Genomic DNA, 26,856 nt, shown 5'->3' with positions numbered 1-26,856 from the left:
TCTTGACTTGTCTTTGAACAGTTTGGGAAGCTTTAGTTTTGCTGCTAAAGAAAAGGCTAAGATTTTTGATTAAACCTTGCAGATCCAAGGAGCAGACTATGACATTTTATTGTGATATCTTCAAGCAGAAGAAGCTTTAAGTGACCAAATTTTAACAGTAAGTTCTGTATAGAACTTTTAATCAGTTCATTTATTATCTTGCCTGCTTTAATCAATATTCATCTGCCCGTTCACCCACCCATCCATGATTTGTCATCTCTCAGATCAAAGGAGAACCTTCAACCTTGATGCATTCTCTGACTCTGACTCGGTGCAATAAAACATTATCAGCTGTCTGACCTCCTTTTCTTCTCACACTTTCTACCTCCTGTTGTACCTGTTTCCTCACTCTTCCCTCTTCAGTTTCCTCCATTTCTGTCAGTGTGCTTGTTTATTGCAGCTGGTTCATAGGGGCTGGAATGAACTGGGAAAACCGGAAGCAATGTAGAAATTTTGACTAAGAACTCAAATAACACACACACAGACAGACGCACTGTCTTGGCATCAAAGCTCTTGTCATTCTCTGCCAGCTGATAAGCCACGTCTCTGGGCAGGAAGGATAGCAAGGCAGAGGCAGAAGATGAGGTGAGCAACATAAGGTTGGAGAGAAAATGTGAATCAGACAGATCAGTGGTAACAGGCAGGCAGATAGGTCCATCACTGTGGATCATCTGTCTGTCTGAGCTTGAAAATGGTGTCACAGAAATGTGACCACACTTTAACAAGGACCCCTGTGTGACTGTGTGTGTATACCCCAACTTAAGCATCAGCCACTCCCTGCAGGACAAGGTGCCCAAAGTGCCCAATTTGTTGATATGGTGTCCAGAGCCTGGTCTGTATAGATCCTGAACCACATCACCAAAGATTCACAGAATCAGCTGCAAATGTTCCCATGCCAGATACCACAGAGTATGCATTCATAAGTCCTGTGTCCACACCACAAAGGATCACAGCTCTTCTGGAACAAAGAATAATGGTTTTAATGTTGCTGCTGACCGGTATATGCTTGTTACCGAATGTGTCTTATAGAAAATCCATCTGGATTTCAATAGGCTCAAGCATGTAATACTACAGCTTCTAATGTTGCATTGCTAAATGCTAAGAAATAACATTAACAACAATGGTGCAGTTCAGATTAAAAGGATGGCGTTTCCTGCTGTTGCTGAGGAAAGAGCTCTTTCTGGCTCTCTGTGTCGCTGTCTCATTCGCTCACCTTCACTGTCTGGGTCAGTTGCTGATACTTTATCATCTGCAAAGCATTCATCTCCATGTGTCCCTATAACAGCAGCATGAAACATGAAACAAAACACAAAATGGATTCAAATTCACTAATATTTGAACTAAAATGTGTGGTTTAGATATATGGCCTGTCATTTCCTTGCTTACAAATTTTTTTTTAATGAACGTCACAGTACAGCCACTGTTTGCATTTGCTTGACAGCAAGCTATTTCTCGCTTTTGTGGCTGCAAAGTTTAATAAACACTGTCTTTGTGTGTTTATAGCAGTTTACAGACGCTCTTTGTCGAAGTGTAACAGTTTCTTTATGGGAGCTATAACAGTCATGAGGACAGCCTATGTGTAATTAAGGCCAAAATGTATTTAAGTGGGTTATAATGTGAAGCATCTTTCTAAAACAAATTTCTGTAGGCTTAAAACGGGATTATAATGGCAGGCGGCACAGCCTTAAAGTAGATAAATATGCCAGATGCTGTTACATCTGACATATTTTTTTATCCAGGCAAAAGCCCGAGTTCTCTATGTTTGCTTTTAAGGCATAATTACAGACAAACAAGAACAGCAGGAGGCACCAGGTGTACACTGAGATGTTCTACTCAGAATTTGTAGCGTATAAATAGCGCTTTGATTTTGGTGGGTGTGAAAATCTCTGAAATTCCAGTAGCATGTTCCAGACGCATGTTTTTCTCCTTGTGACAGTCTCTTCGCAGCTCCCTTGTGTCTGAACGTTTCGCTCCTTGTTTCCATGGAGACCAAAAGAGGTGTGGAGAATCCTGAAACCCTTCTGTGGTCTCTGGCTTTGTCATACGTGCTGCCAGCCACTGCCTCTCACCTTTAATAGCCCTTCGTGCGCAGCTTCTTTGCAAAGGCATGATTACTAGACGATGCTTGTTAGAAAGAACGGGTGATTGTTTCGGTTAACCCCCATATTTAGTGGCCACAGTGATATTTTTTAGGATTTAAAACATCTAAACTAGCAAATATTATACTGTTAAGTCACAATTTGTCATGTTCAGACTTTAAATAGGATTCTCTGAGACAAAGATGCTGCTTGAACAATTAATCCAATGAAAATTCCCACTGCTCAGTGATACTGCTGCACACTCGACCCTCATTTTCATCTGAATTATGACAATAACTTTCTATCCTTTCTGTTCTCTTGCACAATGGCATTGACCTGTTCTATTGTCTGTGGGCTTGTGTCCTCCTTTTCAGCACTGAGCTCATTTGTTGATCTCTTAACTAGATTAGCATTTGTCTGATTAACTCCCTGTAACCCCTGCTGCCGCTTGTCGCTCAAGTGAGTTGGGCAAAGCTTCGCGCTGTTACTGTCCCCTCTCTGGTCGTTTCGTAGCCTCCCATTTGCTTTCACCTCTTTCGCACCTGGTGAACTTGCAATGTCAGGCAGAGGGATTAACTGAAGATGCACAGAGCTGGAAGGGTGAGTTTAATAACAGTCACATGGGTTTGTGTGTTTACCTACATGTCAGTAATTGTCTTCATGAAGGCTGGCCTACTTACCAAACAACAGCGTGTCTAACACCAGAGCTGACAGAGCTGTTGATTAACTAATTGAAGTACAGTGCTTACCAATTTATCTGCTAGTTGGATGACTCAGTTTGGATCTTGCCCACAGCCTTGTAAAAATGCATTGTCATAGTCTCCCTTTACTTTTATTTGTCCTTTATTTTTGCCCAGCAGTATGTTGGGATTATTAGTTTGCATACTTCTTAAAGTCTAAGCTAAAACATCGCATCAGTTGGAGTGCTGTGAAGTCTCCTGTGCCACCGGGAGCTTGACATTTTCAGCTTTATTGTTGTTCTTAATTAAACAACACACAGTCGGTTTTCAGAAGTATTTATACTGAACACAGCTTCCTATTGTATATTATTAACCTTTAAGATACAGATTGATAGAGGATCCATTTTCCCCTTTGACCTATCACCTTTTCATTCTGGACCCACACTGAGCTACTATGACAGGTTGGACTATAGGAACCAAAAGGTGAGGACAAAATATAAAGGGGGTTGGGGGAAGCGAGTCACAGTGGGGGTTTTGAGACAGAAAGATACACGCATGGCCAGACAAATTTGGCTTGCAAGCCATGAAGTTGAGGTGACAGCCATCGTGTGGGGACTGGGGACAATGGGCTGAGGGAGAATTGTATCTCTGTGTATGGTTTTTGCAGCAACACTCCCCACACTGTGCAATCACTCAGACCATCTACTGAAGTGACAGTTCAGGAAATTTCCACTGATGTGGCACTGGGGCCCCAGCTGTCATGTCGGAGCAGCGAGGACGGGTTGGGTGGGGCGAAATGAGTAGGGGAGAGAGCGGAGTTGGATGTTGCTTATCAGACTTGGCAAGATTTTGCAGCTTTATGGCTTATGGGAGAGAACGCTGATACGTTTCTGTCTTCCTTTCTTTCTCCGTCTTTGTGCGTTATTGCTTTCAGTGATAGAGCGAATGATAGCCTCTCTTTTGTGTTGGCAGCACAAGACTCATCTCGCAGAATGACACTGGTTTTGTGTTCAGCTACCTAAGATGAGATAAATGATGCTTGCTTTCAGATCCACATGAATGAAATCACATTGAAACCTGGCGCTCTGGTTGATTGGTTAGAAGTGAACGTTATCATATGCTTTGTGAAAGGACATGACATTTACACTGCCTCTGTCTTGTCCCGTCCTTAGGATCCCAACCATCCAGGGAGTGCTTGCGTGTGTTTATGCATCGTGATCATTGCTAAAGTGTGAGGAAGATGAGGTGATTGGATGTAGACTTTGTTTGTGTTGTATGTACTGCTAAGTATGCTTGCACATGTAACGTGCTGAGTTTGCTGCTCGGCTTTCACTTGGCAAACACGATTAGCTGATTTACATCCAATTAAAACTTCAATAAGCTCTGTCCATAACCTTTCCATGCTGTCTAATTTCCAGATACAATATCAGACAGCGTGTCGACCTTTTGGCATCACTAATACAAGGAGTGTAGGGGAGCTATATTTCCATTACTGTCTGGATAGCAAACATCTCTGGCTTAGAGTTAGCCTCTTCTTTTCAGTGACTGAAAATGAAGCCTGCAAGTGATAAAACGCCTTAGCTGTTACTAGGGCAGAGGGTACTACTGGAAAGTCTGGGCATACTTCCAGTTTGTTCCAGTAGACTTTATTTCTCTTTTCACCCTACATGTGTATATTTTGATAAGAAACATGTCCAGAAAGTAGCTCTAATTAAATAGAACAGTGACAGTGAAAATGCTGGTGGCTCTGTCTGATAGCCTTGAAGAGTATATACTACCTATCGAAAAGCTGCATTGACATTGCAGTTTCATTATCACTGCAAAACCGTCGTCGTTGCAAGATACACTTGGATTCATTTCTGGTTTATTTTATTATTATGTATTTAATTCTTTATTGGGACACTAGTAATTTGCAGTAAATATATCAAAGGTGGAAAAATACAGTAACTTAAGGCTGTAAACATTCAAGTTGTAGTTGACCTTTCTTTTGAAAAGACAAGCAACAGGACCAGAGTGTGCAAATGTATTTGTCTGTGCTTGGCCCTGTGTGCACTCACACAGCAAGACAAGACTTTGGGGTTTGCTAGGTCCACCAGTTCTTTCCAGGTGGTTGCTTTGTGTGTTTGTGTGTGTATGTGTGGTGATACTTTGATATGGGTTCGGCGTACTGCGTGAGAGTGAGCGAGGCTCCCCAGGCACAGCGCTTCTCGGGACATCTCTATGATCCCATCATGACAGGGAAACTCGACACTGGGGAAGATATTCCACTGCCTAGCAGCTCGGGGAGTTACAAGGCAGCACAAACACACTCCTGCAGTTCCAGTAACAGGGTCTGGTGAGGTTACGCCTGCACAAACACGCAGGGCTTAACACACTCCTGATCTTTGCCACTTCAGCACAGAATCCTGCGTATAGAAGTATCCAAAACTGCACGCAGATGCCATGCAAACGATATTTAGACATGCCCTGTACATGTGTATGTGCGTGCATGTGCGTATAGGTACATTTGCAGAGTCGCCCTAGGATTGCTCTAATGAACACTCCCATTGCTGAGCGGACAGTGAGATGATTGGCACAGAGAAGGCATTACACCAGCACTTTCAGGCATATGGCATGTAGACCCACTGATGGGCACACACATATGGTGCTGGTGGCTTCTGCCGCTTCACATGAGAGGAAGGCACTGTGCTCGCCTTTGATCAGACTCCAAATAACAGAGAACAGCACATAAAGTACAGCTCCAAAAAAAATCTATGTTTGGGTTGCATCATTTTACCTCATTATTTAAAAGTATATATATAATAATGCCTTCTTCCCTTCTCCCTTTCTTTATGAGTTCACAATCCCAGGTTATATTAAGAAAATTTCAAAAGTTTTCATTGTATTGTACTGTCTTCCTGTATAATTTGTAGTTCTTTTACAAACTTGTCAAATTGCACAAAAAGCACAGATGTCTCATAGAAAAGTTAATTGTGTGTAAACCTATACACTAAAACTATAGATGTGTTCCACATTTTGTTAATTTGTAACAATTTTTTTTAATTTTAGGGATATATTTGTTATTGTTTCATCTGATAGTGTAATATCATTGTAATACATATTTTTATCTCTTTATGTTGTTGATGAGAAGTGTGTCTGCAGTTGTAAATTTGTATTCTGGACCAAAAACATCTGATCCACATATAGCACACTGGCAGCAGCTGTAGCTCAGGGGGTATTGCTGGTTGGCTTCCATTCAAAAGGTTGATGGTTTGATCCCTGGCTCCTCCCTGCATGCCTAAATGTCCTTAGGCAAGACCCTATATTGCTCCCTATGCATCTATCTGTATGAATGTGTGTGAATGAGGCGTGTTGTAAAAAGTATTTTCAATGCTCAGTTAGATTAGAAAAACACTTTAAGTACCAGCCTGTTTACTATTTATATCTGAGCATTACAATAACAGTCATATAAAGGCTGAATTTCAGAGTCATAATTGCACTACACAGTGAGAGAAAACAACACATCCTCTCAAAAATCTATTCTGCCTAGAATACTTCTGTATAAACCATATTTGCTTTCACTACAACATTAGCTGTTACATTTTTAAAGGAAACTGTTTCATTCTTTAATATCCTCCTAGTTCTCGTCAGCAACGTCAACCTCCAGTTACCATGGCAGCTTTTGTTTTTTAGATGTTTCTTTTGTGTGTGAAGCCCCTGGAATATCCCACCACTTCGCCCACCAGAGACTTCCTGAGGATTTCTGACTATAACTGTTCAAGGACTAGAAGCTATTTCCCCTAATCTTATATGTGATCAACTGGAGAAACAAGGTCATGACCCACTGGACCATTTTCCTCTATATCCAGCCATCAAGAGGTTGCCACCGGTGGATACATTTAAAGTCTCATTTAATTTAACAGAGAGGAGAATTTTACAGCTTTGCAGCATAAATGATTAGCTGTTCTTTATCAGCACTCAGTGTTTGCATTTGACCCATTCTGAAAATCAGAAGCAGTGGAGAACAATGACCCTCTTATTAAAAGGCACCAGTGCTAACCACTGAGCCATCATTTTTCCTATGTAAACATTTAACATGTTTTAAAATGTTTATGCAGCCTGCGTGGTGGCGTGTGTCAAATTGCGCATAAATCTTTGGGAGTAAAAAATGAAGTATCAATAAAGTTTGAAAACTGTGCTCACATGTGATGCATTTTGCTTGACTTCAACACTAAAGCGGTAAAGAACTCTAAACTCAATCCTGCTTTGATTTGCACTTGACTGGCTTCTCCTGAGTGGCAACAGCTTATGAGGCCCATGGGTGTTGTAGCATTTAGAGCTGTCTGCCATGCCAAAAGGGTCAGTCCTTTGTTGCTCCATTAAAAATAATGGCAAAAATGAAAAAAAATAAAGGGGGTTTACAGAAGGAAGAAAAGCTTTCCTCTAAACCAGCAGGCCCGCTAACTTTGTAACTGTTTTCACCTGCTTCTCTTTGTCAGAGTAAGTCAGGGGAAAGAAACTGTCAGCAAATAACACCTTCATTTTTGTTGCCTTTCCTTTTTTCCATTGTTCTTCCGTTATGTTCAGGATATGAAAATAAAAGCTGGACAATATATCGCTAATGCTTACAATTAAAAACCACTCAGGCTGGATTATAATGGCTGCCAACAGGAAATGGTGTTTTATTAATGCCCTAATTGAAATTTCTGCGTAACCACAAACATAATCATTCTGCCCACAACAGATTTCCAGGACAACGAAATACAGTGAGGCTTACTGTAAATATGCAATAAAGCTTTTAGAATTAATGGAATAGAAACACGTGCTGGGAAAAATGTTACTTTCTTTTTTTCTTTTCTTTTTCTTTTTAGAAATATCGTGACTTTTAAATCAGTGCCTTGCATAGTTTGTATTACTGTTTGTGCAAAGGCAACCAGTCCAGTTCACGTTGCATACGATTAAAAAGCTGCCCGATGGCCTTGTGCCTTGGTGAAATTACATATTGTTGTACAATATGCTGATGAAAACGCCACCTTTGAATAAGAATACACTGAACGTGATTGCGCAAGTGTATTACTCTTACCAGCAGACCGTGAAATTGTTTATTCTTCTGCTGCCATTCCTGTGTAAAACAGAGAGGGGTTCACTTCCCCCTGCTGCACAACTGTCACAGTCAGACCACCACTTGTTTCGGCCAAGAAATTAACTCCCCATTGACTGACGGAAATTCCTAATCAAACAGTCAACTGTGTTTGCTCGTCTTGTTATTTACATACCCGTCTAAAAATTATTGCAATAGCCTGGAGCTTGAGAAAGAAAAACTATTGAAATGATTTATTAATTTTTCTCCCTTCTCCTCATACTGACATGTGTTTACTCCACAGCACTTCCTTCATGGTGGAATGTAGATTAAGTAGCATGGATGTAAGCCGTTTTTCCAGTATTTTCACATTGTTCTCGGGTAGCTGCTTTGGTTTTCAAATGCTTTGCTGCTCTACAGAGTCATGTGTAATCTGGAGACCTATAACTGATGGGCTTTGAATGCACACTGCTGCCGCTAGTGTAATAGAAACATAAATGCACTCACTTTTGTTTGTGTGAAATTTCCACTTCCCCGAGTGGTTTATCCTGGGGTGACATGATGTTCCACATCACCTCCTTTCATCTTTTTTTGTGCTGGAGAAGCAAAGAGCGTGTGTAATCCAGTGGACAGCAGATACACTGCCTGCATGAATCCTCATTTTTTTTAAAAACATTTTTTTGTGAGGATCTACTTTTGCATTGTGAGCATAATATCAGTGTTTTTTTTGTTGTTGATTCATTTGTAATGTGACTGTAACCTGTTAACATGACTGACATTATCTGCATTTGTAAATTAATTTAGTGCACAGCTCCCTTGTTTCTTGTCTTTCTACCTGTCACTGAATATGAATCAAAAAATTCCACAGTTTGAAAGACATACCTCCCTCCTTTTAATGTAATTTAACGATTTAAGACCCCCACCTCAAAGCCTCTGTGTGTGTGCAAACACAGCGTGTGTTAGCATGCCTATCACCTCCGCTCTGAATGTCTGTCTGCCCCTCAGTGGGGAAACCATGCAATAACATTTTGGTCTGGTTTGAAGGGGACTGCTTGGTCGTGACACACATTTAGGTAGGTTATTGGTAGCTAACTGGGTTAAAGCGCGTGTCTCATGGCACATTTGCTTATCCGGAGGGGAGACATTAGAATAATTTAGATGACAGAATAGCGGAACGAGAAAGGTATTAAGGGGAGGGAGAAAAATAGATGGTATGCAAAAAAGCTTGTGCATATGTGTGTGTGAGTAAAACCTAGTTTTGTGTTGACATGCAAATGATGAGGGTTAAAAAAATAAAACTCACCAAAACAACTACAAATCGCCTTCAGCTATGGCCGTAAATACACCCACTTAAGTATGACTGCAATACCGCTGGATATAAAGTGAGACTTGAGTAATTTGTTTACGTTCTACATATCCCGAAGGAATTGATGATTTTTCCTTTGGTTGTACTTGTTTCCATCCCTGCATTTTGGTGTTTTTTCACCTCTCTGTTCTTGTAGACTGTTACTTCATCCATTATTTTTCCTTTATTTCTGTTCTGTGGTTTTATGTCATGGCGTTTTAAAACACAATACCTTCTTTTCAATCCCCACCACCTCTACTCAGTACTTCCCCCCCCATGTTAGCCTTCAGGCCAAGTGTAGGTGGTATTTCTCTGTGTGGGTAGATCTATTTCTTGTCAGTCTGTGCCACTTGCCATTTGACCTTGCATTCTTTTCCTCTGCCCTTTTTCTTATTCCTGGAGGCATTTCCAGACCAACAAACAATGATTTCTTCCCAGCTGGAGCACAGCACAGGGAAGAGTATTTTGCACAGATGGATGTTATGGTCTTATATGAGCTGAATAAGGTTCTGTTATTTTATATGTAAAAGTCTTAAGCACAGAGGCAAAATCTTAAATCTTTAATGGCTGCGGTAGATTGAGAGAACAGGTGAAATTTGTTCATGTGTTGTAAATAGTAGGCAGCTATAGTGATTTCTTTATATATCCCTGAATATGTGGGTGCTTTTCAATCTTATCAAATTTTTATGATGTCAAATTTGCATTGCCTATGTTTTCTAAACAAAAACTCATTTTTAAAATGTCCTGTACTGCCTGATGAACTGTTAATGCAGTTGACCACTAGATGGCAGCAGAGTACAATGTATGTGTGCAGTCTGACTGGTCAAAATAAGCTCATACATTTTTTTTTTCTTTTTTCCAAAACCTCCAATCGGATGCAGATCATACATCACGTGCGAATTGGTTTAGTCAGTCTGACGAATATATATGAAAAATGGCGTGTAAAATAAGTATAAAATCACCAGTGCAAAGAAACACTTAATTTATATTTGGGTCACAAGTAATTACCTATTACACGGCCTGGTTAAAAGGGGCAGTAAAACCATTCATGTGGCTGGAGAAAGCGTCACCTTCCTCCCTCTTTTATTGTGTCGGTGTAATTATCTATTCTGTAACCTCAATGTGACTTCTCCAGCTGAGATACTCTGGATCCTGTCTGGGCTTCTGCCTGTTTTTGTTTATGTGTTAGGGTGCACTGTTGTCACTGGAGAGATCAAAGAGGCCACTGGGAGTCACGCTGTGATTGGACAAGCTGTATTCAGCTTGGGAGCTGCATAGGATACAGAGGCTCAGGACAAGGCAGCCTACCCCGGATATAACAACATGCTTTCAGGAATATCTGAAGAATACCGGTTACTATTGCTGCTTGTAGAATGATACTACAATAATGCGAAGAATAATGTTAATTAAGAATGATATTTATTCCAAAGTATTCCTTCACAAAGACCTTTGTCAATCAACAGCACAGACACAAATAAATTTGCTTTATTCTGATAAAAGACTTAGATGAGCACACAATATTAACATTTCTCTCTGAAACTGGATTAGACCATTAGCATTTCAGGAATGTTTAAGTACTGTGTCTCCATTGTGCCAATTCATGAACTTGCAGCTCTCCTAATAGCCACCAATTTAAAATTACCACCATAATAATGGACTAATTTAACGTTTATGTCTTCTGTAGCATGCTTAAACATTTTGTATGCAGTGTATTCTTCATTTTGTGTGTGATTTATCACTCTAGTGGTCTTTTTTTTATTTGGCCTGGCTTTATGTTTATGGCATGGTGCCTGAAGAACAGTGGAAAACGTCCAATAATCGTCCACTTCTAGAGTTCACCGGCCACCAGCCAACTCCACTCTATTGTAGTAGTTGTTATTTCCCTTTGCCTCCAAAATGCTGGTGTCTGAAATATAGGACACCTTGGCAGTAGCTTTTACTACAAGTACAACTGTGGGAGAGTGCACTCTTCTCTTGGCTATTAAAGTGCGATTAGGGTATTATTGATGAATGAATTGTGGAAAAAAAGGGGTTTTAGAACTGGCAGGTACTAAATGTATTTTTTTACACAGTTAATTTTTTTTAATTTTACATTTCTCTTTGGACAAAGGATTTTCTTTTCTTTCCACTCGGGTGATTTGTATATCATGTGCACATATGCCTCCATACATACACATGCACACATGTACCCACCCGCTTGCTCCCTCCCTTTCTAATCCCTCGTCTTACCTCTCCACACTCCTTATCCATCCATCCTGTCCTCCCCTGAGCCATCCCATTGGCCCTCACCTAGCAACCGCATGATAATTTGGCATAATGTGACACCCCCTGATGCATTATGGGGGCTGTAAGTCAGCTTCAGCCCCCCTTTTTGCTGTTGGCTGGCGTTTGTGGTTGAAAAGAAAGAAAAATGAAGTGGTGAGGATGAATAGATTTCTGCGGGAAAGAAAAGGGAATTTCACGCTCATATCGTTACATGACTGGTGTCCACCAGCTAAACCCGCTGTGTCTCCCAGGAGGGTTGTTCTCCTCTTTCACTAACAGCGGCGCCCGATCATCTCCTTTCCTATCCCCCACTTTTCCCCATATGGTTCCATGTTCAGTCCATACAGTTAGAGCTGTGAATGAACACAGAATTTGTTGAAAGCAGACAGGCATGTGATAAGGCATCCTCTTGGTGTCGACAGGACCCAACCAGACTCATGATTGCCTCTGACACGCAGGCAGGAAGGGAAAGAAATACAAAGATGGCTGCCGCATGCTCCATCTGCCTCCACGATGCCATGTGTGACGTGAGCGTGGTGGTTGTGAAGGACATTCTAAACAAGACGTTTTTTCCCCATTCTTCAGTCACCAAAATCAAACAGGGTCTTTTTTTTCTTTTTCTATGCAGATCTTCTTTACTGTCGCTCTGTCCTCCTCCTCCTCCTCCTCTCTGTTTTCAACAAAGACCCGAGAGATTTGGTGAAACAAAAGCTCCCCTGGTCCTGTTTGACCTCTCCATCATGATGTCAATGATCCCAGATGGGTTGACCACACAGAAGTTAGGGAAGCACAGGATTGAGGACTCATAAATCTTGGAAGCAGGCACTTACTTGTTAGATTTTGGATGTGTGCATTTATTAAATTATTCATTCATTTACTAAATCATTTATAATTCTGTGCAGATTAGTTAATTTACTTAATGGATGACTGGATTATTATTTCTTGCAATTTTGTGTCAGTCAAGAACATTGTTACAGTCTTCCTTGTGCATACATGTGTATGGTTGTGTGGTTGCATGAGCGTGGGGGTTGAAGTGTGTGAGCATCAGTCATTTACTCTCTCTTCCCTCCTGCATTGGCTCTACGTGTGTCCTCTGCATGTTCTACCATCCATTACTTGATCACCTCCAACTGGTAATGCGTGTATATATGTGTGATAGTAGATAAATGCTGTTTAAACACACACGCGCATACACACACACACACACACACACACACACACACACACACACGTATATAGATATATCTATATAAATACACACTCACCCATTCTGCTGTTGCTTCCTGCCACCATTTCCTCTCCTCTCCTTTCCTAGCCAATGTCTTTGCTTCATTCATGCACTCATATCTACTCACACACAGTTTATCTCTGTTGCGCACACACAGACACACACACAAGCGCCCTGTGGTGGAGCACCAGTTGAGGTACTGTACAACAGCAGCAACCAGAGCACAGAGACAGAGAAAGAAAGTGAAAGAAAAAGGGACAGAAAAAAAGAAGGAAAGATTTAAAAGAAACCATTAAAAAAAAAAGAGTGCGGTTACCATGGTAACCCCCACCCCCCCACACACACACCCTCCCTCCACTTCCATTCTCTCTCTCGCTCTCTCTCTCTCCTTTCTCCTCCCTCCCTCCACCTCTGTGCTGGTGATGCTCGTGTCTCTTTTCTCTCCATCCGGTTCGTCCTCACCTCTCCTGGACGTGCTCCTCTCACACTGCCAACGGATGACACACGAGGAGGAGGAGGAGGAAGAGGTGACGAGGAGAAGCTGCTGTCTCTTTTCTCCCAGCTTTCCATCACTTTAAAAAAAAGAAAGAAAGAAAGAGAGACCAGACCAGAGCAACAACCAAAAGAAAGGACACATAGGATATATATACATACATACAAAAGAAAAAGAAACCCTACTCTTCTCCATTCTCCTTTTCAAGGAGGGCATTTTTCTTCCCTTTCCCCCCCTTTCCTTTTCTACCCCGATTTTTTCCTCTGAGATCCTGGTTTTGTCAAATTATAGCCCCTGAACTTCTCTGGGATTTCAGGTGAGGCACGCGTGTGTAGTGTGTGGTGCTTCTTCGTTGTTTTTTTTTATTACCTATCATGGCTCACGCGGCCTCCCAATTGAAGAAGAATCGGGGGGAAGTGGATGTGAATGCAATAGAGGACGAGAAGGAGAAGCGGAGGAAGAGCAGGAGAACAGCATCCCGGGAACAAAAGAGAAAGGTAAAAGAGACGAGGGCTGGCTTGGCTGGCTGGTGGCTTCATCTGCTTTGCTCCACTAGCGTCGCTGGACCGTGACTCTGTGTGTATGAGCAAGTAGATGTGGACGTTTACCTCAGCTTGACTGATTAAATGAGCTTGGAGGTCTCGCATACATTCATTCATTCATTCATTCATTCACGTGTTCATATAAATCCAGATGTGGAGATTCTCTTGCTGTATCTCTTTACTCTGGTCGTGCTGTCCAATTCAAACAGCATCTGTAACTCTGTACTTTAAATGCATGTGTGATGGAGTCAGTGTTTATTGCCTCTATGCATTCTAAAGTGTATCTGAGTATGTGGGCATACATGACAGCGGAAAGTCAAAGATAATTACACCTGCTTGCGATTATGATCTTAGCTACCTGCCTCTGAATGAGGTAAACTCACCATGGACTTGTGCCTTTTGTTTTCTTATCCCATTCCAACTCTTTATGAGTCATATTGTCTGTCTTTAGTAAAACTACACCACACAAGGCTCCTTTAAACAATTCCATATCCATCCTTCCTCGTTTTAGTGAAGAACGGGCATTATGCAGAGTCAGGTTGTTGAGACTTTTTTATTTCTATCAAATTAAGTTTCAAGGAGCGTGAGGTGATGATTGCATGTTTTTAAAAAAAAATGCTATTAAATGGAGCAAACCCAGGCCAAGGTGCAAACCTCTCACATAGATGCACTTGACCACTGTATTGTAAATATAAATGATTACTTTAGTGAGTTTTTTAGGTTCTTGCATGTGCATGTCTGTGTTTGTACTTGGATGCACAGACAGCCATGTATAATGCATACATATCTGATTTATTGATGACAAAGCTTTTCATTTGAGAGAGGAGGAACAGAAATGCACGTGGGGTCTCCCTCCTCTTCCTCCTCTCGTACATGTTAAGTTCTTTACTTTGGAGACACTCATGCAAAAACTAAGGAGAACACAAGGAACTTATGAGCTGCTTCTGTTGAGAAAAAAACACAAAATCAGCAATGAATTCTCTGTCTGTCTGACCAGAACAGAGTTTAGAGAAAGCATGTATTTTCATTCTGCGTATTAATGCCAGGAGATTTGACCGTGAGAGATCAATTCAATAACAGTGACATTTACTGTACTTTGCGCCCATGGGTGCCTGGTTTTGAATTATGCTGCTGGCAACGTTATTTGACCTTAGCATAAACAAGAAGTGAGCTAGCATGGCCCAATCTTCTCTAAACAAACAACAAAACAAAGATTCTTGAGTTCAAGTGAGTTGGTGGAGTTCTTTGGAGCCAAATGTGTTTTAAGACTGTGCTCATGTCTGTTGGAGCGCTTTTTTTACTTTCTCCTGTGTTTGTGTGGCAAACTTATATGTGTCTGCAATGCTGATCTGTATTGGAGGTTTTATGGTCCTTATGAAGGGTCATGTTTCTTAGAAGAGAACAAGAGACAGAGATGGAGAGGAGAGAAGAGGAGAGGGTTGTATTGATTGGATTGTGCACAGCACCATCCATGAGAGTAATCAGCTTTTTCTTCTCGGCCTGCCCTGCGTCCTTCTCTCTGTCCTCACACCGATCTACTCTTCATTTCTCTGTCTGTCACTCTGTGTTCCTTTGTAGGGCTTTTTTTTTGCGTGTTTGTCTTTTGTCTTCTCCCTTTTTGGCTTGGTCTCTCTTATTCACATCATCCTGTCCAATCACGTATGGCTCTGTGACTTTTTTATTATTTGTTGTTTGGCTCACACTGCTAGCTTTTAATAATACTCTGTGACAAAACAAAGTCAAACACTAAAGTTAATTTGTTTGTCAGATGGTGAACTGTGGGCCGCTGCTGTCAGTCGCTCGCTCTCCCACACTTTACACAGTAGCTGCATTTCAAAATACACACACCGGGTGCTCTTATGTTTTCATTCCTATGGCTTTACTCCATGGCTGCCCTTGCTTGTGCATTGGTTAGTCTTGCTGGTGGCCTTCCAACTCTCGCTGTGTCTCATAATATAGACCAGGAGTTATCAGAGTCACAGACAGACATAACAAAAGAGTGACACATTCAGAAAAATGTGATAAAAGGGCATTACAGTCAGAGACAAAAATGAGAAAGAATAACAGAGAAGAAAATTAAAACCGTGATAATTTGCGCACAATGTATTTGAATTTTTTCCATCCCTTTAATGTTGTTAATGTTGTAATTGAACTTTTTTAGAAGCCATGGAGCCCAACTCAAGAAATCTCGCATCATTTCAAAGTTATGTTGTTATTTTCTCTTTATTATTCTGCCTGAAAACCCTTTATTTCTGTCTGCATCATATTGTAGTAAACGCATATGTGCTTGCTTAGGCGCAAATTGTGCAACAGAGTGTTTTGAGTCACTCCTTTCCCAGCCCTACCAATGCTATATTTAGTTAGCAGAGCAAGTACAAAACACTTTTAAATGCAGAGTGGATGCTTCGCTTTTTTTTGCATTAGTCACCAAGCAGGTGGATGACTGTATGTGTCATGAAATGCAGCAGAATGTTTTGAAATTCATACTTAATTTATGTTGCATCGATATTTATTAACTTTTCAAGTTGCATTCTCATACCACTTACTGTGATTGCTGGGGTTTCCTGTCTTGTTTGAAGTAATGTCGTATTATAACCCAGTGTGAAGTTCATTCAAGCATAGGCTGTGCCCTTAACCACTTCTTTGTTCATTTGATCACTACTTCCTAAATGCACCCAGTAAACTAAGCTTTTGGACATGTATTAATTATTCATTTGTGTTGATTTGAGCTAAGCAATTCTCATTTCGTCACCTGCAAAATGCAACTGGATTGTTGCGGAAAGGTCATTGTTGCATATGCCTTATCACTTAAGCCATCTTAACTTGTGTTAGTTATGTAAATCGCCAGGAAAGCATCATGGGAGGATGGAGGAGATGGAGTTTCTAGTGAGATGTTACGTGTGTGTTTGCATAAGAGCTTAATTTTCATGTGTTGTGTGACAGTTTCAGTGGAATCGGTGAAAACTTGGTCGCTGCAGTGGTCACTTTAATGGGAAACCCCCATTACGGTGTTACAGAAATGCTTCAAGCTGCTGTACTTCTAATGACATTATCTAGAGCCAGGAGCCCCCAATGGATTCCCAGAGAGAGAAAGGGAGAGAGCTAAGCAAAGCATGGGTTTCTTACTGTCCCAGTTTTGCACACCATTCCAGTACCCAGAATATGCATTGGTATGGTACTTGTTATTCTTCTTCCAAGGTTTATTTGGGTCACTTGGTCCTGTTTTGATAATGCTTCACCTTCAGTTGAAGTGTTGTGCCTATTTTATAGTTTTGTGCCTTTGTGCTTTGACTGTGTGTCGTTGAAGCCTCGTACTGCACCATTGTGTCTGTTACATTGAGAATGCTTTTACTCTTTGATCCACTTAAGTCTGTCCTCCACATCGGAGGTAAAGTTTGTGATTCATCACTATCATCACTGTTCATTAGGAGGTATAAATCTCGATAATAAGAGTGATGAATCTAAATAAGGGCTATGGGATGAGAGCCTGAGGGTAAGTTGGAGTGCTGAAATTGGATTCCAGCCCTGTGCTTCAGTGCAAGCTCATGGCAACAGTGGCAAGGCATGATTCTGTCCAGCCCCTGGAGCAAAAATAAACAACGGCGTAAAAAAAATCCTCAGGGGAACGTAATATTGGTGGAAATTAAGACAAATTTATCTCTTCGTTTTCTCTATTTTTTCTTTCCTACTTTATTGTATAACGTCCCTGCCATCGCTTTGGATGAAACAAAGCCGACACGCGTATTGCTCGCCTTCTCCTTCCCCTCCTCCTCTCCCCACCATCCCCTGAAAGATGGAGGTTAATGAATTCAGCGCCCATGCATGCCTCAGCTAATTGCACTGGCATTGGGAACTCCTCCCAGTATTACAAAACGTTTTCACCATCAAGATGGCCATCGACTGGACAATTGACAGACCTGGATTTAGGAAAGGCTGCTAAGCTTCAGTAATATAATGTATTATGTGCAACTATGTTTATCACGAAATCTGTTTTTTTTTTTAGTTTGTAGTATAAGTACTACACTGTTTGCAGGACACATTGCATGAGTGTGTGTGCATGTGTGCTTGTCTCAGAGAGGCAGTGGTCACCTGGTCTTAATGTCCAATATTTATATTGAACGAAACATCACGCTCTTGACTAGGGATGGGTATCGTTTAGGTTTTATCCGATACCGGTGCCAAATCGGTACTTTTGAAATGGTGCCAGTGCTCAAACGGTGCTCAAACCGGTGCTTAAAGAATGGAGAACACAAAATTGGTCCAAAAACCTCTCATGTTCAGCTGTTTTTTTGTAAAAAGATAACAATGTTAGCCTTTTCTGCAGCTATGGGGCATATATGGTATCACTCTTGGCTGGAAGCAGTGCTTAAACAATGGAAAAAACACAAACTTTGTCCAAAACCTCTCATGTTTAACTGTTTTCCACTTTTTCTTTGGTCATTTTAGCCTTTTTGGCCAGGGTGAAGGGAGTATCTGCCATCAAACAAGAAGACAGCCGCATGTAGCTATGATGATGTTTGCTAGTTCACCTTACATGCATTAATGTAATAACGTGGTTAGCCTACTCAACGTAAATTACACACGGACAACATTAAGCTACTCACGCAGAGAAGAACGGCTGCTGCTGCCACCATCATCCGTCATCATTTCTGCTACACTGGCAGGGCTAGGGGCCAGGACTCTCCTCTTCGTGTTTTTGGGGGATGTTGCATAACAGGCACCACACCCGCAGTAGATGTGCTCGGTGTGAGGTCTCGCAGCAAGCTATCATACGGCGCATTTCTGGGCTTTAAAAACAAACGCTATGCGTCGCCGGGTGTTTCATCGGATTTGAGGTGTTACCTCCTTTGACAGTATCACAGTATCAGCTTAAAGCACTTGTTGCAGGCTGCTGAGTTTGCATCTTTTGCTGTGAAGTACAGCCAGACTTTTGACCGCTTCGCATTGGGCATTTTTAATCTGTAGCTCTGCTCTAAAAGAACGCACGTACCTGGACCCGCCTACTATCATCGGAAACGTAAAATGATTGGCTAGAAGTGTATCACAGCTCAGGAAAAAAAAGCACCGAAATAAAGCACCGAAATGTGCGCTGCTTTTCGGTCTGGTTACTACCGTTTATGTCAGAACCGGTGCACCGGTACCCATCCCTACTCTTGACTGTACACGTACATATATATATATAGTAGCTTATATGCACTGACACTCTGAAAGGGACAGACATAGTTCAGTGAGACTTTCACTAAATACCTTGAAATTCTGTAAAAGCTGTGCCTTTTGATATGAGATTCCTACGTTGTCTCTGCTGGCATGAAAATAAGAAAAAACCATAAAAGATACTTTTAAAAAAACTAGAAAATCTGTTTGCTGGGACTTGATGAATCATATTTATTTAGTACCTCTTTGTATAGTTGATTTAGCTGGAGGTAGGTGAGTTGAATTCCTGTGCTGGTTTCTGATTGTTCACGGAAAAGTTGCACTAACGCTGTTTGATATTCACTGCAGTTTTATCAATAAGCATACCAACAATTTAGCTTTTTCTACCAGCTGTCTACTTCTTTGATAAATACAGTTTGCAGTAGGGCATACTCTGGTCCGCTTAACCAGTCTGATGTCTTTCTACATCAAATCAAATTTCATTCAGATGTGAGAAGGAACAACATTTCCTGAATCTTGACAGTGTGGCTGTGTGATGTTATGCATTCACATGTAGATCCTAGTATAGTAGCATAGAGTTCCATCAGTACACTGTAATCCTCACTCCTGCGTTTCACATGTCCGGAAACGTGATGGATTCCTCCAGCATTCAACGCGGCGTTCTTACTCTACTGTATCCTGCTATTGTTCTACATTAGCTTGAGTCTCTAAGGGAAAATGAGAGCATGTAATAAGGATTGTTCTAATTATTGATCCACCACTCTGAGGGTCCTCACTGAAAACAGCTGCTGGGGGATGGGGTGTGTGTGCGTGATTGTGTGTCCACATGTAAGAGAGAGAGTGGTGGTGAAGGGGTTTGTTAGGGAGCGCTTGTAATGGGAAACCAGTGTATGTGGGAATTTGTTTGTCCTGCCAACAGGGGAGAAAAAAAATCATGTTTTCTAGTTGTGTCTGTGTATAACTCCTAAGTGTCTTTTTGTTTTATGTGCAGCAGGTGATTTGGTTTTTATGGAAGATCAAAAATGATGACATGCTTGTAAAAGCCAGGTGGATGCTGACCATGGTGTGTGTGTGTATGTGTGTGTGTAGAAGAAGAGTGTTTGTCTATGAAGAATCATAGAGGAAAAAATCACCAGCAGGGGTTATAGAGGTAGAAGAAGAGTGGTAGAGATAAGGACTAATAGATCAAATGAGAGTAAGCGGGTGTGATGGAAAGGAGCGCAAGAGATTAGGAGAAATGGAGAGAATTAGAGAGGCAAGGAGTGAGAAATGATAGAGAGGGAGCGTGATCATAAGCCTAAAGGTCATTTGAAGGTCATTGTTGTCTTTTTTGCCACTCTTCCACTCCATGTATGTGAAAATCTCATAATACGGAGGCTTGTGGGTTCCCCAAAAGAGAACTGCTTATGTTATATCATGCAATATATGGTTTTAGAGAATAAGAAAGTGGTTAATTGTATTTAGAAATGAAAGAAATTTCTGCGTTAAGGACAATTTTTGTTGGTTTTTTTATACATCAGTTGGTCACAATATTAAAAACCTATTTAATATTGTGCAGGTCACCCTAGTGCAGTCAGAACAGTTTTGTTCTATTGGGGCACGGACTCTGCATTACAGTGATCCCTCGCTAAAATGCGGTTCAGTTTTCGCGGCCTCGCTGGTTCGCGGATGGGTTTTTTTGGAGCAATTTTTCAAGCTGTTTTTTTTTTTTTTTTTTTTTTTACAGCGCATTGTGTTCTGCATCCTGATTGGCTGTAGACCACTGTCAATCAATCTCGTGCTGTGTCTCCTGTCTCCTGCGTTCAGCTTGTCAAATTTACATAAATCTTCGAATGCTAGCAGTGTGACACTGAAGTGCTGTACTGTACTGTATGTGACAAACACAACAATGTCGACTAAACGTTTTGTAACATCTAAAGGGAACAACGGGCGCCTTTGGTTTCATTCTATAATACTGGACTTTTTTTTCCTACAAAGTTTTTAACTCTGAGAGTGTTTAAACAAGAGAGAAGTGTGAAAATGTGCATGCCTGTCTGAGATCAGATTTGCTGGTTGTACAGGGTTGGACATGATTAGCAACAATAAACAGACAGGCTGTGCTGTTTAAACCATTCTCAGTTGGTGCAAAGGGGTCCAAAGTGTGCCTTGAAACTATCCCACACACCACCAGCCTAAAGTATTGATACTAAGCAGGATATATCTATGCCAAATTCTGAGACTCATCAGGTCAGGCAGTGTTTTCCAATCTCCTGATGTTAAAAAAGAGGTGCACCCAGTGTGCTTTTCTGTTGCTGTAGCCCATCTGCTTCCAGGATTGACATTCAGTTTGACATCCAGAGATGCTCGCCTGTATACTTATGCTTGCAACAAGTGATTATTTGAGTTTCTGAGTCATGTAAAACACCTTTCTTCAGCAGGTCATCTTGACCATATCTAAATGTCTAAATGCGTTGAGTTGCTGCCTTGTGATTGGCTGATGAGATATTTGTTTTAACAAGCAATCGAACAGATATGCTTGACAAAGTGGCTGGCGATTGTAGTTACAGTGCTGAATGGTATGTAAAGGGAGGAGGGGTAAAGAGAAAAGAAAAGAGAGCAGAGGCTTGATAACGTAAGGACAGAGAGCGACATAAAGAGAGGGGGAGCAGGTGTTTGTGGCGATAAAGAGAGAAAAGAGAGAAGGGGGCAACCTGAAGCTGGCTATAAGAGAAAAAAGATCAGGGATAAGTGGATGAATTAGAGTTGGTGTTTGAAAGGGAGGAGAGAACTCAAACAGTGTGCACACATAATCTGACAGTGACTGATTAGATCTCCTTGTCTTTCAGCTACTGATAGTGTATTGCTTTTAAAAAGCATGATGCTACCTGCAGGCTCTAGCTCTTTTTTCATCCATTTGATGTATATGTCTGTCTCGGGGTCACTTGCAGCTTACTGTTCACTGAAGCACTATTGTGCATGAGTGTGTGTGAGTCGAAGAGGGGGAAGAGGGAAAGAAATGACGCCCCCACTCTTACAACATCACACTTATTAAACCCCTGCTGTGCGTCAGTGCCAGACCTCCTCCATCAGCTCTTAAATGCGCCAAATGGTGTGTCATGTGTGCGTTTGTGCATGTATAGCAGGTGCTCCTCATGCATTCGCTGATAAAGCTTACCCGTAGTGCTGTCTAGATTTCCTACATGTCTTGCAAACACCCACACACGCACACTCACACAAACGCTATTTACCCTTGGGACTCACGCCTGTATGGCTTGATAATTACTTTCATTTGCTCGCCCCCACCTGCACCACCACCCTGTTCCCCTGTCCTCTACTTAACCACCTGCCACTCCACCATAACATGCAGAGATAACTGGAATCATGCGACCATCACTTTTGTTGTCTGGCTTGATTTTATGAGTCAAGCCAAGCTCAGCAGAGATAATACTGAGAACCCCCCTCCCCTCCCCCCACACAAAGAAAAGGCTACCCTAATTAATACCCTAATCTCATATCTTATCAATAGTCCTGGATGCGTCATCCAGTCTTTTTACATTTTCTACCCCTAAAAACATCTGCACCTGGCCAAGGACAGGAGCATGTGGTCCTGGCTGGAGGAAATGGGCTGTGTTAGGACAGATCGATGGTAATCACACCTCCACACAGTTAGGTCTCTCACATGGAGTAGGGAGAGAGGGAGAAAAGGGGGTAGGGGTAAAAAGGGAAAGCAGGAGGTTAGGGGTGTATCAAGGGTCCCTTTGGGAACAGAAAAACGCCTTGATTCATGATTAGTGAAAAAATATCCACCCCACCCCTATCCCCTCCACCCATTCCAACTCCCAAACATGCATGCAGCCTACTTTCTGAACAAGCTCCAACCTCACTGATTGAATTGTTTTAGCAAGCTGATTTTGCTGTACATACCTAAGCTGCTCTGGTGGTGGTGTGCTGTATTTCGTCTTTGAAATGTGTAATATTGCCCTCTGTAGAACAGTAAAACAGTCCTGCGATGTCTAACTAAGAGACTCAACTTCAACACTGGCTCTTAAAACCACTTTGTCACAGTATAGACGCGGCATTTTTGTGTACTTTTAGCGCTGAGGGAAAGACTCCATTCCACCTTAAATCAGGTAATTTAGTGTGAAAAGGTTGCAGTGTGATCTTAGCATGGGGATTCTGAATTTTCACACAGTGTATGTGGTCTCGAGTGTACTGTGCAGTATAGTGAGATATAAAAGAAGCAGTTAAATGATCACTTTTGTCATCTCTTGGTTTTAAAACAACCTTGTGCAAATTGTAATCCAGCATAATGACAGCTGATGGGAAAAGGTTCATTGTAGCTCCAAGCTGGGATTGGTATTCTTTTACTGGTTATGTGCCAGATCACTGGAAAAACAGACCTTTAGACAGGGAGCATTACACATAAACACACACAGAAGTCTTTGGCTGCATGTTTTTATTAACAGTTGTGTGCACAGCCAGGATAGAGGCAAAGCATTCTGTCTACTTAATTTTGATAGTGAATTATTCACAGGCAGCTTTGCCAAACATGTTTGCACTCTGTTATCAGTGAAGACTCCCAGCATATTGCAGATTGGATATGTGATTTATCATCCCCACGAAGACTATCTGCTCTGAAAGATGACTAAGGCAGCACAAATTCTAACTAATAAAAGCACTGGATTTTGCCATAGAATACCTAAACGACAGCTTTAGAAAGGTCAGAGAAGGTTACACAGAATCCAAGTTGTACCCAGTTGTACTATGTCTGAAATTCAAGGATGTGGCTGGAACAGATCGCAAAAAGAGTGGATTCATATCATGCCTATATTTGTGCTCGCCCTCCCCCAAATGTCCTCAATTTCAAGCCCAGAGTCTACTGATTTTTTTCCCCTCTCTTTCATATTTTTTCTCTGTCCTCCTGTCCTCCCTTCTCGTCCTTTCCCTGGTTGTTCCTGTAGGTAACCAGAGAAGGGAATCAATGCCTGGGTGGCAGTTGTAAGCAAAAAAGTCTGGCTCTGTTATGACCTCCTATCTGAGCTAACATATTGGTCATCATTGCGGGACTATATTCTCATAAATTATGCGTTTAAGTCATTCATAAATGTTTAAAAAATTAGTTTGGGCCAGACTTTCAATATTTACAATAGGATTTGCTTTGGACTTATCTTTTAAGGTGTAGTACATTATAGTTATAGAGCAGGAGGGCATATTCTAGTTTATAGCTTTTATTAAAGTGGGCTTACATTTAAGATCAGCTTGAGCATCACAAAAGTCCTTTATTTAAAATTATTATATGGACTTACACATCCCTGTTTTTAAAGGCCCTTTGAAAGAATTAGTATGCTGCCTTAAATGGTGTTTTACTAGGATAGTTAGAAAATTGGTGCTCCAAGGGGCATTGTCTGTACACGTTGTGATGTAGATTTACTTGTGTGTCTCCAGGACTGATGCTGTGCTCTGTCTCTGTGTGTCTTTCAAATCCATCAGCCTACTACAGATCTATCGCTAACACTGTACAGCCAGGGCTAAAACAGGAAATGAGAAGAGTAGAACATTGAAACAAGAGCAGTAATAAATTACTAACCTATAAAAAAGAATCCATGGTTATAGATTCACAAATGTCAGTATATATGGGTGATTTAATTCCCTTTTTCTTAAACTAAATTGAATTGTGTTTAGGACAAGTGGTCCCCCATGTCTGTCATCTTATACAGTTTATCAAGTTATCAAGAAAATATTCCATAAGTGTTGTAGTAATGAAAATAACTCAGCTCCAACCTGAAAGAGATGTTAAACCTAAAGCAGTAATGAAGACTGTTCTTGAACTGATGATGACGATGGAACTTCATCTCTGTTGTATCACCTTTCACCTCATGCAATCATTTCATTACCAACACGTGAGCCGCCCTATTCCAGACATAACTGAGTCAATGCAGTGTCTCGAATTCACTGCGTTTGAAATCAGTTTGCTTTACAATTTCCGATTGCACAGCTAGCATGTTATTTTAACTCTCACCCTCTTCTTCCTCCTCTGCTGGTGGTCCTTTCTCCTTCGTTTCACTACAGCTCCTTTCACAAACACCCTGCGTGTTGAAAATAGATCAGCCCTACAGCAACTTCTAGCAATCTCCCTTGATGATGTGTATTGCCGCGTTGACAGTCTCACATCAGATATTTTTGGTTGTGTTTCTAGTTGTTATTTCAAATGCAGCTTGAGTCACAGACAACCCAAGTTCTGTATGCACTGTGTGTCATCTGTGAGCCCACCCAGTAGTCTCCTACCTGAAGGACAGTGAAAAGCATTACCCAGAGCTTTGTCACATTGTTACTGTTTTAGAACAAACGTACTGGGGCATTTATATGTAGAACTTTTTGTTTTTATTAGAAATATTTTGTTATATTTTATAACTTTTTAATATACTGTATTATTTAATTTCATTTAGTTAGTTACTATGACAATATAATTTCATCTGGAATTAATAAAGTACTCTTATTGTTATTCTGAAAGTACAACTTCAACTGTGAACTTTCATCATCCTGCCATCACTGTTGTGCTAAACCAGTAAGTTAAGCAGAAAGGTCAGATATTTGCTGTCAGACTGTGTATGCTGTACTTTGGTGGCTCAAGCTTGTTTGTAAGGTTTCCTTTTGCTTCAGTTGGTCACATTCACATTGGACTTTTGAAGTAACTTGATTTGCAGCTGCTGCATGCCACACTTTTTTTTCTTGATTTCCACATTCGTTTTTTAGGTGAGGGAGATGAAGCACTAGAAGAGACCCTAGAGGGGCCTTTTCTAAATTTATTTAGGGCTCCTCGAGGAACCATTTTAAGGCGGGAGGTGTTCTGCCCCTCTGCAACACTTCTTGCAGTGGCAGTGCGAAGCTCTTTTTGTGTTGTCTGGGCTTAAAGGCTACACCCGATGAGGTGCAATTAGTCATAACTTCGGTCAGCATGGAGGAGCATGATCATTCTTCTGGTGATTTATATATCAAGAATGATTGTTCAGTTCATCAAAACCTAATCAACAGATTAATCAACTATAAAAAATATCCACAGGTTATTTTAAGGAATCATATATCGCAGAATTTGAAAAAGGGAAGTGCTAAATCATTGTCCTGTTTATATAATTGCAGTTTGCTATCTGACAGACTGAAGGCTTGATCTGATACACTGAGACGGAGCAGTACGCGTCAGGTTGCTGTTAGTGGTGCTGCTGACTAGGTTGCTGTCACCATGTGCATTTGTGTGTGTGTGTGTGTGTGTGTGTGTGTGTTGCTGACTGGGATGCTGTCAGCTGTGTGTCAGCCATCTCGACACCTATAGTGCACTTTTAACTTTTTTTTGGGACCTTCCCTCTTGATGCCCAAATGTCCACCTCAGCTGAAGAAGGGCACGCACACATACACACACATACACACACATTCACACACAAGTTGCTGAAGTGACCAATTATAAGAAGTGTTGGAACTAAGCAGGAATGACACAGTCTAGAGAACAACAGGAAAAAAGCTGTGCTTGTTCTTCCTTTTAAAGGGTCAGCATGTGAAACGTGTAATTTTTAAGCCCAACTTGATTATATCCTACAACGTGTTGATTTAAATTTGATTTAAAGCTCTTTTAGCTGTTATTGATTAGTCTGTTGACAGTAAACTAGTAAAGAGTAAAACAGCTGCGCAGAGTCTGTCATCACATTACGTTTTGGCAGAATTAAGATTAAACACTTTGATTCAATCTCACCGTGACTCTAATAATGTTATGAGTCAGGCGCAGGCCATTTTACAATTGGTGCAGCGGGAAGCTGTCCCGCAAATGGATGATTGAATTGGTGAAGAGTAGAGAAGCATGTTTATGCATCTCAGTTTTTAAAAAATATGGATTTTTTTGTGTGTATTCTATTATTCTATTATAGAATTAGCAATACCTTCTGTTTGTTTGAGAACTGCTGATTGATGTTACAAAGAGGAGACACTTCATAGTGAGCTGAGTTATG

At 41.1% G+C, this 26,856-nt stretch overlaps 1 protein-coding gene across 16 annotated transcripts in view; it reads left to right on the top strand.

Moving 5' to 3' along the window:
* Positions 1–26,856, top strand: part of LOC146695331 (ankyrin-3-like) — a 119,635-nt gene that overhangs the window by 17,156 nt on the left and 75,623 nt on the right. For 8 of the 16 annotated variants that reach the window (XM_085477400.1, XM_085477397.1, XM_085477394.1 and 5 more), the window contains exon 1: positions 9,673–13,684. The exons of 1 other annotated variant lie outside the window; for it this stretch is intronic. In XM_085477400.1, the coding sequence (XP_085333526.1) occupies positions 13,562–13,684 (123 nt within the window). In that variant the 5' untranslated portion in view covers positions 9,673–13,561. Of the gene's footprint in view, positions 1–7,103; positions 13,685–26,856 lie in introns of those variants that run through there. 7 more of the 16 variants (XM_085477408.1, XM_085477407.1, XM_085477406.1 and 4 more) reach the window with 7 other exon arrangements.

The sequence above is a fragment of the Copadichromis virginalis genome, linkage group LG13 (genome assembly GCF_057382275.1).
Source record: "Copadichromis virginalis isolate Kocher_CV1m ecotype Utaka linkage group LG13, C_Virginalis_male_GT1.1, whole genome shotgun sequence".
In the NCBI taxonomy this organism is placed as follows: domain Eukaryota; kingdom Metazoa; phylum Chordata; class Actinopteri; order Cichliformes; family Cichlidae; genus Copadichromis; species Copadichromis virginalis.
Note: the sequence above shows the minus strand (reverse complement) of the source record. Positions and strands in the feature narration are given on the sequence as shown.